The 14,782-nt window shown below is 39.0% G+C and overlaps 1 protein-coding gene across 1 annotated transcript in view; it reads left to right on the forward strand.

Moving 5' to 3' along the window:
- Nucleotides 1-14,782, forward strand: part of ippk (inositol 1,3,4,5,6-pentakisphosphate 2-kinase) — a 29,771-nt gene that overhangs the window by 536 nt on the left and 14,453 nt on the right. Inside the window, exons 2-3 of the mRNA XM_085407178.1 lie at nt 10,175-10,234; nt 13,526-13,621. Coding sequence (XP_085263304.1) covers nt 10,175-10,234; nt 13,526-13,621 — 156 coding nt within the window. The remainder of the gene's footprint in view (nt 1-10,174; nt 10,235-13,525; nt 13,622-14,782) is intronic.

The raw sequence follows: 14,782 nt of genomic DNA on the forward strand, positions 1-14,782 counted from the left end.
AAACTACGTATAGAAGAATGCCCGGACACTGTGTGGTTGACTGATTGGCGATTGTAGTTAAAATGTAAAATCCTCGGGGTGCTCGGGAGCTAATTTAGCCGTTAGCATCTCTCCCATCTTTCCTTCCAGCAGCTGGAAGGAGAGATACGCAGAGAAGAGAGATACTTTTCTGGATTGCTGCCCGACGCAGTGTCTGCTCAGGTCACTTCCACACAGGTTAAGCCGTCTTTACTCACCTGGACAGAGTGGAGCGTTCACTGACGTGCCCCCCTCCCCGGGGAAGTCTCCTTGAAGGCACTGACCTGATCGTGTTGCCGTTGAGCAATCTGTGAAATCTTGTAAGCATGAATCAGATCGAGGATGTTGTAACCTCCTAGACAAAACATTTACATTGAGGGCTTCCTAATAAAACCGTTGGCACTTGTTGTTCAGGTTTTTGTTTTGCAAATTTAGGGTTGGGTAGGATCGACTGTACATTATATTAGCTAAACGGGCAACCAACTTTGACAGGAGGCCACTGGGCTCAAGTAACTTTGCTATTCACCCTGCAAAAATGTATTGAAATTATATACGTATAATACAGTTAATAAAAACATAAATAATAAAAGCAGACAAGAGAAACATTTTCTCCAGGTGCAGAATTAGATCAATGAATTCACAACATACTAGAGCAGACTGTGAGCACACAGTATCCTCAACACTTTTCCATTTGTTTTGCAACTTTTTAGCTTTAAACTAGCTGCAGAAACTATTTTCAGCTTCAAAGAGACATGAGAACTTCCCAATAAACTCACTGGGGCACAGTGAGTTTATTGCCCCAGACCCCTGAGGCCTGTGTGTAATGCCTAAGCTGGCGCTAGGGCTGCTCAATTATGGCAAAAATGATAATCACGGTTATTTTCACTGAAATTGAGATCTCGATTATTTGACGATATTTATTTAACCCTTTAAGACCTACCATAGAACCAAGTCCACCAGAGCTTATATTATTTTTTTACATGTTGTAGTGCCATTTGTGGGAGCATTTAATAATAATAATAATAATAATACATTATCGCACACACCAACCTGTAAATGCTCTTTTGCACAATATTATTACTAGATATATTATATATTATTATTTTTTTTGCACTAACTTGTCTTGTAGCACCTTGGTTCCTGGAGGAACGTTGTTTCGCCTCACTGTGTATTTTTAAACTGTATATGGTTGAAGTGACAATAAAGTTGAACTTGAACTTGAACATTTTATTTAAATAGCGCCTTTCAAAGCACCCAAGGACACTGTACAACAGATAAAAACTGGAAATATACACAATGATAAGAATAGAAGATAAAAGTTAAAACATACAGAAATTTAAGAATAGGCAATTTTAAACAAATGAGTTTTAAGGGTGGACTTAAAAAGAGAGAATGAGCTAATATTTCTGAGGTCCGGGGGTAGGGAATTCCAAAGTCGAGGGGCAGAGCAACTAAAGGCCCTCCCTCCCATTGTGATCAGACGAGCAGAGGGAACAGAGAGAGAAAGAGAAGATGAAGATCTGAGGCAGCGGGATGGGAGCTTCATCTGTAATAAGTCAGAGAGGTACGGTGGAGAGAGAGAGTGAATAGCCTTGAATGTATACAGAATTATTTTAAAATGGATGCGAAATTTGACCGGGAGCCAGTGAAGTTGCTTCAGGATTGGGGAGATGTGGTGGGTAGAAGAAGTCCTAGTAATAATACGGGCAGCAGAGTTCTGGACACGTTGGAGCTTGTTGATAGATTTTTGTGTGAGGCGAAATAATAATGAGTTGCAGTAGTCAATTCTAGAGATAACAAGATTATGGATGAGAATGGCAGTGGCGTAAGGTGTGAGGAAGGGGCGGAGGCGATTAATGTTACGGAGTTGGAAATATGCTGCACGTGTAATATTATTGATATGCGAGTTAAAGGATAATGTGCTATCGAGAATGACACCCAAGCTTTTCACAGAGGGAGAGATAGGGACCAGCGAGTTATTGATGGTGAGAGAGAAATTGTTAATTCTGGATAGCAGTCGTTTGGTGCCAACCAGAAGAAGTTCCGATTTATTGCTGTTGAGTTTAAGAAAGTTGGAGGAGAACCAAGAATTGAGTTCAGCTAGACAGAGGATAAGGGAGGGTGGAGGAAGAGTAGAGTCAGGTTTGGTAGAGAGATAGAGCTGGGTGTCATCGGCGTAGCAGTGGAACTGAATATTATATTTACGAAAAATATATCCGAGTGGAAGAAGGTAGATGATGAAGAGAAGGGGCCCGAGGACAGATCCCTGGGGCACGCCAGTGGATAAAGGAGAAAGTTGAGAAGTGAAGGATTTTAATTGAATGAACTGAGTGCGATCAGATAGATATGATTTAAACCAGGCTAGTGGAGTGTGAGAGAGACCAATAGAAGCTAATCTGCTAAGGAGAATGGGATGAGAGATGGTGTCAAAAGCTGCACTCAGATCAAGAAGAATAAGGATGGAGAGGAGACCAGAATCAGCTGCTATAAGAAGGTCGTTTGTTATTTTTATAAGAGCAGTTTCAGTGCTATGTAAAGGACGAAAGCCGGACTGGAACTGTTCGTAGAGGTTATTATCAGTTAGGTGAAGATGGACTTGTGAAGCAACTATTTTTTCAAGGATTTTTGAGAGAAATGGTAGATTGGAGATAGGACGAAAGTTATTAAAGTTGTTGGGATCTAGACCAGTTTTTTTCAGGATTGGGGTAATAGCAGCAACTTTGAAGGAAGCAGGAACAGTTCCAGTGGTGAGTGAAGAGTGAATAATAGCAGATATGAGGGGAAGGAGAGGGAGTAAGCAGGCTTTAACGAGGACAGTGGGGATAGGATCGAGCTGGCAGGTAGAAGGCTTTGATTTATGGATGAGATCAGCAATATCAGCTAAGGATGGAAGTTGAAAAACAGAGAGGAAGTGAGAAGAGGGGGGAGTTAGGACAGAGAAGCTACATTGAGCATTAGGGTCCAGGTCTAAGTGTATTTTATGAATTTTATCAATAAAGAATAGCATTAGAGCATCACAGAAGTTAGATGAATAGAGATGAGCAGGGAGAGAATCAGGTGGCCTGTTAAAAGAATTGAATAGTGAGAAAAGGGTCTTGGTAGAGTTCTTACTTGAGCAGACAATAGCAGAGTAGTAAGCAGATTTGGTTTGACTAATACATTCCTGGTAAAACAGAACGTGGTTATTAAACATATCCTTATGAATAGTAAGGCCAGTTTTCTTATAGAGGCGTTCAAGCTGTCGGCCTTTAGCTTTCAGTAGCCGGAGTTCAGGGGTGTACCAGGGTGCAGAGCGAGAAAAAAGTACAGTTCTGGTTTTTTGTGGAGCCAGGGAATTTAAAATACTACTAAGGCTATGATTATAAAAAAGTACCAGGTCCTCTTGAATAGCTAAATTGTTAGAAGACAAGCAGCTAGAAAAAGCAGAGGAAAGGATATCAAGATTTATATTCTTGATATTCCGGAAAGAGATAATACGGGGGTTGTTAATTACAGAGAGGGTCATGTGAACATTAAAGGAGAGAAGCAGATGGTCCGAAATTGGCAGTTCGTCAGCTGTACAGATGGAGGGGGTAAGTCCAGAGCAGCAGACTAAGTCCAAAGTGTGGCCCTTAATGTGGGTAGTTAGCCCTTAAAGTTGCTATACATCAATACAACTGTTATAGCCCATATTTTAATGATATGTATGCATTAAGTCCATAGTAACTACATTAATTGCAAAAAAATCTTTTTTGTTTTTTATATATATATTTCTACTTGAAGAAATTTAAGAGGTTTATCCCTCAAAACTTTAAATACAAAAAAGTTGCAAAAAATAGTTTACAACAACAGGAAATTTATTTTGAGTGTCTTCATAGTTTTATTTTGGAGATACAGCAATTTTTATATACTGCACGAAAAACAAAAAAACAATCCTATGATGCAAATTTGCAAAGAAAACAGCACGTGCATCAAAATAAAATATTTCCAGCAGTGCAATTTGAGTTCTAAGCATCCCAGAAACTATTCAGAAAAGTCAAACATGACTTATAAAAACACCAGTATAGGCTTTTAAGGCCTACAAGTAAAAAACTAAATTTTCTGCGAAAATGGCAGAAGTCTGTTTCACTGTGGGAAGTGTTACAAACAGCTGATCGGATCGGCAAAGCCTGTTTCTGGAAAATGTTTTTGTTCCTGCAAGCGCTTTTTATGCAATTTTTGCAAAGCTAGATGTGGAAGGAAACCGTGACCTAGGACAAGCTGATGGCATGAGATGTAAGTACAACTCCTCTGGTTTCATATGCAAAAATTTTTATTGCGCTAGCTTATGCGGTTCCAGTTCTACAGGGATTTAAAAATGGTTATACAAAACGGAGCGTGCTGCTCTGACCGGCTTTAAAGGGTTAATAATAACAATGTATTGAATAATGACTTTAAAAAATAATATAAAATAGTGTGCAAATATTGATAACAGTGCAAATGTTTGCAATATAAGAAATAAATGAAAAATGTAAACATCTATGTTTAGTGAACTTTGCAGTGTTGCTCTGTGGTGCAGCTACTACACCGTAGCAAAGTTTACACACTGTGTCTACTTGATCCACGTCTGACTCCGTGAACCCATAATGTTTCCACACCACTGAAGTTTTTTTTTTTTACCTCTCTTTTCAACCAAAGGCAGTCACTCTCCTCCCCAAATAACTTCTGCTTAGCTTTCCGAGCTTCCCTCGGGTCCTCTTAATTGTTGTGACACGTGTTCGAAACGCAGAGAGGTGCGCTCGATTTGCCACACGGAGCAGCGCGAGAGTAAAGCACGAGGGAGGGGCTAATAATCGGCTCAGTCATTTTTAATGATCGTTGAAAGCCCAGATCGTAATCGTGATTAAAATTCGATTTATTGAGCAGCCCTAGCTGGCGCTGGGTGCTCCACCTTATGAAATCCAGTGACTTTTCCCCCACCATTACAGATTCTTTAAACTCAATGAAGAAATTAAAAGTTCTAAACTGAAGCTTTGTTTGGCACTTCGTATGTAAAACAAGCAAAACGTTCAAGTGAACATTTTGTGGCATTTAACCAGAAGTATTAATTTAAATATCTGTAGATGTTATCGTAGTTCTGATGATTTTCCTTTGGTGGGTGTAAATTAGATGTATAGTAGATCATTATTAGATGTATAGAAATAAATATGCAATATTTCTCAGACATATCTTTTAATTTAAAGAGGGAAATGCTGGTTTTATTCTCAATTTTTAGATATTACCTTTGATTTCTGTTTATACCCCATTTTGCCAGAGATGTTGGTTGAAACAGGTTGGGTACAGTGGTTGTTGTCTCATAGTATTAAGTTTCCTGGTTTGAATCTCCAGGGCAGCTGGGGCCTTTGCATGTTTTCATTTTCATGTATGTGTTTCCTCTTCTCGGTCTAGTTCCTCCTACAATCCAAAGATATGCTTGTGTTTGTTGCCTCTCGCCCTGTGACAGCTGGGATGGGCTTCAGCCCTCCTGTGACCCTCTGTTGGATAAGCATTAAGTAATAGGATGGATGTGGGCTCAAACAAATTTGAAAGATAAATCTAAATTAGAGATGTTCACCGCATAAATATGCTTTCCACATGATGCGTTTTGCATTCCTACAGTCAAGTGTCACCAAATGGTAATTCCACAGAGAGTTGCTTAAAGAGAAATAGCAATAGACAGAAATGAGTCATATTAGGGCTGTGCTATATGACCAAAATCTCATATCCCATATCCCAATTCTATCGTCCTGATAACGATATAAATCACAAAAATGTAACATTTTCTGTAAATTCTGTGAATCTCGGGCAGCTTGTCTTGCGGGAAGTGTTTCCAGCTGCGCTTCATGTAGCTGGACTCCAGTGTTTTAACAGATGCATGAAACTATACATTTTTAGACAGAAGTTGTAACGGCCGCCGTTTTCTTTTGTGAGTATTTATTAGGCTTGCTGCGGGGAAAAGCCTGTTCTAACGTTTGAGTCTAAGGTTTATTTTTTTAGCACCTGGCAGCTCTTTTTTTTTTTTTTTTAAATTCTCATCCGTAAATAATCTGCTCTTTCACGTGATTCCGTTTATTTTGAAAAGTCTCAACAGGATCTTGAGCTTTATTGTGAAAGGTTTATGTGGAACATAAACAAACGGACACGCGATGGTGTTGTTGCTAACCACAACACATAAAAACAGGCGCTTGTCCCTCCATAGTGTGGTTATATAAAATATAAGAGAAAGAGAGAACTTTAAGAAATTAATATAGCCACTACAGTGACCATCAAAACGATGAAAAATATTGCCGTAAACAGTTTATTTTGCGACACCACGAAGCAAACCATAGCGTAAAATGAAACGATAGATGTTTTTATATTGTCATCCGATATATATCGTTATATCGAACAGCCCTAAGTCATATGGATAAAATCTGAGAAATATTTTTTTAAACTTTTATACCAAAACCACATGAAGGTGCCTGTTTTTGGTTGATCCAGGAATTTAAATACTTGTCAGATCAAAGAAGTTAAACAATATATATCCATCATGTAATATTTTAATACTTGGGCTCTGCTAGAGCAGTTTTGCACGATTCACAGTTTAAAACGGTCCTTATTTTATCTTCAGTGGGGGCCTTGGCGCAGACTCTCAGTTCATGCACTGTCTCAAAATAGTTGTTTTAGCTCCTCTCCCTTTACTCTTATTGGCTACCCCACACAAACAGAAGGGTGGAGAAACAGGATGGTGGGGCTTCTGTGCTCACAGCTAGAGCTCTGTGCCTGACATGACCGTATAAGGGATAACAGTTATTATTCACAGCTTTTTGTGCACTTTTATCTACATAGACCTTGTTATTTTGAACTGTGGCATCTATCGATCTATCTATCGATCGTCACATCATTTTTATGTTGAATACTCAAATATATTGCCATGATGAGTGAAAAGTTGTTATATTTTTTCAAAGAAGATAAGAAAAAACAAAAAAACAAAATGGTAAAACATTAGCTGGTTGTAATTTTTAAAATTGGTCTGTGGCATAGTGGTTAACAGATTCACCTAATATGCAAAAACCCTTTTCTTCGTGACCTGGAGGACACAGAAACCTAGCCTTAGCGAGCCACAAGCTAGTCCACTCCTAGTGCCGTTCCTGAGCTCGGAAAAATGAGAAGGTTATATAAGAAGTGCATCTGGTATAAAAACTGTGCTAGCTCATCTGCTGTAGCGAACCTTTGGGAAATAAGATTTTACAATTTGCATATCCCAAACTACCATCAGTCAGTCCCAGTCATTAATTAGATTACAGTGATGATAATAAACAAAAAAAAAAAGATTGTTGCCTGTAGTGGCACAGATGTATATCTCAAGAGTTTTCATCATGCTCTTTTCTTGCATGATGGCCCGCCATTGAGCATGAGTGAGTAAAATGTACTTGGGCAGGAATGACACAGCATACCCGTTTGCTTATATTGGTAAGAGGCAGACACACTTTGGATTTGCCTGATCTTCTGCAAAGAGTATTAAGTGATCTGAATTATAAACCTCACAGACACAGGACTCCTAGTTTCTGTAATGACAGTATGGGACCAGACAAAACCAGCTGGATTTGTTCTTGGCATTTTCAGTCATGTGGACAAGTTTTAACAGGACTGAAAAACTAAGCACACCCTTACTGCTTAGAAGAAGCCATGTGCTGAAGATAAATGAATCAATTACATATGACCATATCTTTAAAAATAAATAAATAAATAAAATGTCAAGGTGCTGCAGACCCAGTCAAAGTTTGGACCAAACCTGACTGAAGTGGGAAACTAATTAACTCAAAATAAAAGCAGAAATCTACGTAGTTTTAGTCTTTTTTTTTTTTTTTTTTTTTAATTTCTTTTAGTCTGTTAAAATCACAGCTTGCCTGATGAGGCTTTGATGGACATTGACGTATGGAGTTTTGATCTATAAGACTGTGAGGGAACTGCTGTTGTTCAGTATTATTGTCAAGCTGTGCTGATGTTTACCTCAACTAACACACAAACTGATAAAAAGTAAACTGAAAGGAGGAAACCCACTCTGGAAACTAACTAAAACTAAACTGAAAATAAGAAGTCAAATGAAATATAAAAAATTAAAGTAATCTGTAATAGGACGTGCTTTTCATGAGCTTTTGAGATAAAATAGTGTGTGTGTGTGTGTGTGTGTGTGTGTGTGTGTGTGTGTGTGTGTGTGTGTGTCGGGCATGCGTCATTGTTGGAACTAAGAAAACTGAACTGAAAAGGGCCCATGTAAATCAGTGATAGTGAATTAATAATGAAGTGTGCAAATGTGTAAATGGTAAATGGCCTGTATTTATATTGCGCTTTACTAGTCCCCAAGCGCTTTACACATTCAGTCATCCACCCATTCACACACACATTCACACACTGGTGATGGCAAGCTACATTGTAGCCACAGCCACCCTGGGGCGCACTGACAGAGGCGAGGCTGCCGAACACTGACCACCACCAGTAGGCAACGGGTTAAGTGTCTTGCCCAAGGACACAACGACCGAGAATGTCCAAGCTGGGGTTCGAACTGGCAACCTTCCGATTACAAGGCAAACTCCCAACTCTTGAGCCACGATTGCCCCCTGTCCTTTGACTGTGGTGTAAGCGCCCCAATCATCCACACATCCAAGTCCTGCTCCCCTCTAAATATAATTCTGTTTTATTTAACTCTCTAAAAATGGAAAATGGGCCCAAAATCACTGCATCTAAGTAAGGGTGGGAAATTTCTCTCCGCTAACACAACTGAGTAAATTAAGTTATGATCGTTTCACAAACTGTTCTGGGACTGTGTTTGGAAAACAAAGAGCTCAGACTTATTTGCGTGGCTTCAAAGGAGTTGGATAAAAGAAGCAGGCTTTACATGCAAAGCTACATCCTTTTATTCAAAGCAGTTCTAACATTAGATGTTTTTTTTTTTACACGTGAACTACGAGGCCAGTTGCTTTTATTAATTTCTTTCCCACGTGTAGCACATAGCAGGTGCATTTGCACTACTGAAAAGGCTCTATGTGGTTTAAGCGCTGGTAACGTGTGGGTAGAGTGTGCAGGGAGTGAACATGTGGGTGTCGTGGGCAATTTCCAGAAAAAGTTCAGGGCGGTGTTACAACGTGTGAAAAGTCTTAATAACATTGCATCTGTGGACATTTAACTTTAAAAAAAAATTTTTGACCCTGGTTATTGAATTACTTCATTAAAAATATAATATTTAATTAATAATAAACAATAAATGTTGATTATTTTATATATTGTTTTTATTATTATTTAGTTTGTACAACATTCACAGTGCAGTAAAATGCATTGTCTGCTCTGTAACTTTTTTTTGTGAGCATGTTGACGATCAGAACTAAAGTCTCTGTTTTCTGTCAGCGCACTAAGGCATGTGAATGGGCTTCACTGATTGAGTGTTTGAATGTTTTTGTGCACAGTAACACAAGTCTGAACTTGCACTCCGATGCAGATATTTGGATGCCTACTGCAGTCTTTAGCATTAATTATACCACTCGTGTTCAAAGGAGCTTGCAAAGAAAAGCGTCTGGACTTCTATAAGTTGCTTGAAGACGTTTCACCTCTCATCCGAGAAGCTTCTTCAGTTCTAAGGTCAAATGGTGGAGAGTCCCAGATATAAACCTAGTGGGAGTGACCCCCCACAGAGGGACAAAAGGACCCCCTGATGATCCTCTAATCGCCTGAGCCAAGGTGGGAAACTGGGCGTGGGTCCCAACTCTGGCTGATTGGGACCCACACCCAGTTTCACACCTTGGCTCAGGCGATTAGAGGATCATCAGGGGGTCCTTTTGTCCCTCTGTGGGGGGTCACTCCCACTAGGTTTATATCTGGGACTCTCCACCATTTGACCTTAGAACTGAAGAAGCTTCTCGGATGAGAGGTGAAACGTCTTCAAGCAACTTATAGAAGTCCAGACGCTTTTCTTTGCAAGCTCCTTTGAACACGATGACCTGGATGACTGAGAACCTTCACAGACATACCACTCGTGTGTTTTGTTCCCAAACACACTCTGGACTTGATGTTCTTAAGGACTCTTGTGACTTGCACTGACTGGGTTCAGTATTTCAGATGTGTGTCCTTTTTTTGTCTTCTTTCCAAAAATGAGCTTAATTGATGCTTTTGATGTCTTTTGCAGCATCCCAGAGTTCTGCGCCTACTCAAGTATCCAGCAGAGGACTCTGAAAACCCTCCACAGGTAATGAGTCTGTTCGCTGAAGGGGTGGAGGGCCTGAGCCTACACTTTTGAGAGCCAGAGAAACATGCACACTGTTGAGTTTATTTCCTTCCCCTTGCATTAAGAGAAAGAATGTAGGCTATACCTTTCACAGAGCTTCCATTGCATACAGTGAGGGATTTATTTAGTCTCTAACTATTGAACATAAGTGCATTTATGTTAGTGCAACAGCTAAAATGTTGTTAAATCCTAACAATCTACTGGTTCTTGACTTTATGCATGCCCTTTAAAGCTGTACTAACTTTTTCAGTCTGGTTTTTATGTGTAAAATGTCTCATCAGCATCTCCTTGAGTCTTCGTCATGCCTTCTTTGCAACAGTGTCATCTTTCACTGACGAGTGCAAACACCAAAGTGGAAAATAGTTGGAGACAAACAAGCGTCTCTGCAAACACTGTCGTATGAATCTCCAGTGTAATGTCAAACTAGCAGACAGAAATACCCCCTCTCTCCCTCCCACCATTGAGTTGATGATGGATCAGTGCAGCCATTTCTGGGGAAATCAATATATAAAAAAAAGTTGGCATGGATCACAATCAGTTTATCCAACTTAAATCCCATTCTTCAACTCTCTATCCTGTTTCTGCTGGTGTGACCCAGGGTTCAGTATTGGGGCCTCTTTTATTCATTATTTATATGCTTCCTCTTGGTTATATATTCCGAAAATATAATATAAATTTTCACTGTTATGCCGATGACACCCAGCTCTACCTTTCTTCTAAACCCAATTCATCCCTCCCACCTACCTCCCTCTCAGACTGTCTTATTGAGATTAGATCCTGGTTCTCCTCCAATTTCCTCAAACTTAACAGTAATAAAACTGAAGTTTTACTTGTTGGTACACCATCTATCTTAACCAAATCCCACAGCTTTTCCATTAACGTTGAAAATTCTCCCACCCTTCCCTCCCCTCAGGTTAAGAGTTTGGGTATCATACTTGATAATACTCTTTCATTCCAGTCTCACATTAATTACATAACACGGTCTGCTTACTTCCATTTACGTAATATTCACCGACTCCGTCCCTTCCTTACTCCCCATGCTGCTGCCATCCTTGTCCATAGTCTTATTACGTCCCGTATTGATTACTGTAATTCCCTCCTATTTGGTCTCCCTAAAAGGTCCCTTCATAAACTCCAACTTCTTCAAAATTCTGCAGCTCGGGTCATAACTTGCACTCCGTTAAGTGCTCATATTACCCCAGTTCTTCAGCAGCTACCCATAGAAGCCAGGAAAAAATATTAAAATCTTATTTCTTACATACAAGTGTATCCATAAATCTGCTTCTTCATATTTGTGTGACCTGCTCCATATCACCACTGTTTCCCGCCCTCTCAGATCATCATCTGCTATTCATCTTACTGTTCCGTCCTCACACCTTATCACTATGGGGAACAGAGCTTTCAGTCGCTCTGCTCCTCGGCTCTGGAACTCTCTTCCTCCTGCACTAAGAAATATTGACTCCCTCTCCGTATTTAAGACACAGCTCAAAACACATCTGTTTAAACTGGCTTATTCGCTTTAATGCTGATTTTATCTGTTGTCACGCTCTGTTTTGTAATTTTAACTTATTTTATGTATTTTATGACTATTGTTCCTTTTATTAATTGTGTTTTTTGTAAGGTGACCTTGGGTTTCTGAAAGGCGCCCTCAAATAAAATGTATTATTATTATTATTATTATTATTATTATTATTATTATTACTGCTGATAATTCTGACCTTTGTTAATTCCTGAAACTGATTTGAGGGAGGGCAATGGATGAAATTTGGGTCTGTTGTCTTCAGTTTAAGGAGTTCAGCACTGATTGGCACACTGGTGTAAGCACTTAGTATGTTATATCTGCTGTCAGAGAACTTACAACCTGAAGCAATGAAAACAGTTTACTGTTATCAGAACGGCTTTTTGCACATCGGGCTTAACTTGACTCAGCTCTACTTAAACCGCATGCGGTGAACAGTTCACCTCAAGTTGTTTTTTTGTTTTTTTTGTTTTTTTAAGTAGAAATAGTATTTCACATTTTCTGCTTTTCTTGGGGTTCTTGTCTGAAAAATATCAAACTAACCAGTGTCTGTTTTTTTTAATTTTTTTTAATTTTTTATTATTATTATTATTGTTATTTTTTTATGTCAGCTCACGAAGCTGGTCATGAGCTGCCAGCTGATGGACAGAGTAAATGAGGCTGTTCGCACCTGTTGGCTGACTGAAGTCTGCCTCACAGCCTTCATTTACATGGAGATTGTAGTTGTTTACATCTTTGTCAGATTGAAGATTCAAATGCAAACCAAAGTGTGGCCCCACACCCACGCCCAAAATCCAAATTTATTTCATTCCATCAGAATGTCAGGACTGACTGTTTCAAACGTCTAAGTCATGAGTCATACCACAGACGTTAAATAGGGTTCAAAAAGTAAAACAAATGGTACAAGCAGCTTAAGCTTGCATTCCTTTAACTCATATGTCAGCTTTAAGTCTTGTTAATAAACAGAATGGTGTTCATTTTTTAAGGTGCTACCATATGAGCGTGCCCTGTCACAGTTAGATCCACCCCTTGCTCACCACAACCTGGATAACACTTCCCGATTTACCACAATTCTGAAAAACTAGTTCATGCATTTATTTTTTTAGTATGGTGGTTTTCTGCTAACTGAACCATTTAGCTTTTAGGAAAAAAAACCTGTATGAAAACATGTAGGTATATGGGTGTTAAAATCCCAGAGATTCCAGTACTGGTTGGTGGAGTTCAGGTTTCACATTACTGCTGGTTCTGGAGTTAATTTCTTTTTCTTTTTTTAATCACAGACTTGGTTTATTTTTAGAAACTTCCTCTTTCATATGCATGAGCTCAAAGCTGATTAACCAGCTGGTAATTTAACAAAATTTCTTTTCTTTTAAGTCTTGCATCCTGTTCCTGTTGGCAGATGATTTTTCTGCACAGACTTCTCCATTTCATGCTGCACCTTCAGTCAGTGTTTATCATGGGTGTGGCTGGTTTTGTAGAGAGTTCTACCTTTAATCCTCCAAAGCTCACACTTCCCAGCTGTTTGTGTAAGTTGGAGGAAAATGCATCACTGAACAGCAGCACATCTGTTTGACTAACAGATTCATTATAATCATATCTGATTCCGTGACACTCGAGAAGCGATTAAATATCTCTCCTTTGCTGTTAAAATTTGGCTTTAACTAACATGATATTACCTGCCGGTTTGTGTGTGTGTGTTTACCTGCCTGTCTTTGTGTGTGTTTGTCCCCCAGACAGCAGAGCAGGCTTACAGGCAGATCCAGAACATTGTTGACTTTAGCTCCAACGTGATGAGCAGCCTGCTTGGGGAGAAGTTTATCCACAGCGGGGTAAGATGGGGTCGAGTCTTTTACTTTCAGGAACACTGGACTGATTTAGCTTTGCATCACTGAGGATGGCGAAGGACCTGGATCACAGAGGGTTTCAGGATCAGTGGATGTCCTCGTTAAAATATGTTGCTTTTTTCCTTTTACTTGTTGTAATAAACTTTAGAGGAGAACATCCAGTATGGCTGTGCTGCCGCTTGTCTTCATCTGCTGGCTCAATGTTAGAGCATCCCCTCTGTGATCCAGGCTCTTGTGATTCATTATATATATCCTATAAGTTATAGCACTGGTTTGCTTGCCCGTGTTTGTAAATTGGAGTGTGTTAATGAAAATGTGAATGCATTGTTATTCCTGAATGACTCTTTGAAAATCATGACCATCCCTAGACCCGTGTCAGGTGCTCTACCAGAATTATTTATCTTTAGATGTTTGGAGTGTGCTGCGGGTGTCGGGTGATATGTTGTAGTGATTACTAGGGCTGCTCGATTATGGCAAAAATGATAATCGCGATTATTTTCACTGAAATTGAGATCTCGATTATTTGACGATATTTATTTAACCCTTTAAGACCTACCATAGAACCAAGTCCGCCAGAGCTTATATTATTTTTTTACATGTTGTAGTGCCATTTGTGGGAGCATTTCAAGTTGCTATACATCAATACAACTGTTATAGCCCATATTTTAATGATATGTATGCATTAAGTCCATAGTAACTACATTAATTGCAAAAAAAAATGCAATAAACTACAAAAAAAATTGGAAATCGTTTTTGTTTTTTATATATATATTTCTACTTGAAGAAATTTAAGAGGTTTATCCCTCAAAACTTTAAATACAAAAAAGTTGCAAAAAATAGTTTACAACAACAGGAAATTTATTTTGAGTGTCTTCATAGTTTTATTTTGGAGATACAGCAATTTTTATATACTGCAGGAAAAACAAAAAAACAATCCTATGATGCAAATTTGCAAAGAAAACAGCATGTGCATCAAAATAAAATATTTCCAGCAGTGCAATTCGAGTTCTAAGCATCCCAGAAACTATTCAGAAAAGTCAAACATGACTTATAAAAACACCAGTATAGGCTTTTAAGGCCTACAAGTAAAAAACTACATTTTCCGCGAAAATGACGTCACTTCCGGTTTTGGGCAGGAAATGGCGG

The sequence above is a fragment of the Rhamphochromis longiceps genome, linkage group LG5 (assembly GCF_057381845.1).
Source record: "Rhamphochromis longiceps isolate RC_006_pf linkage group LG5, R_longiceps_female_GT1.1, whole genome shotgun sequence".
Lineage (NCBI taxonomy): Eukaryota > Metazoa > Chordata > Actinopteri > Cichliformes > Cichlidae > Rhamphochromis > Rhamphochromis longiceps.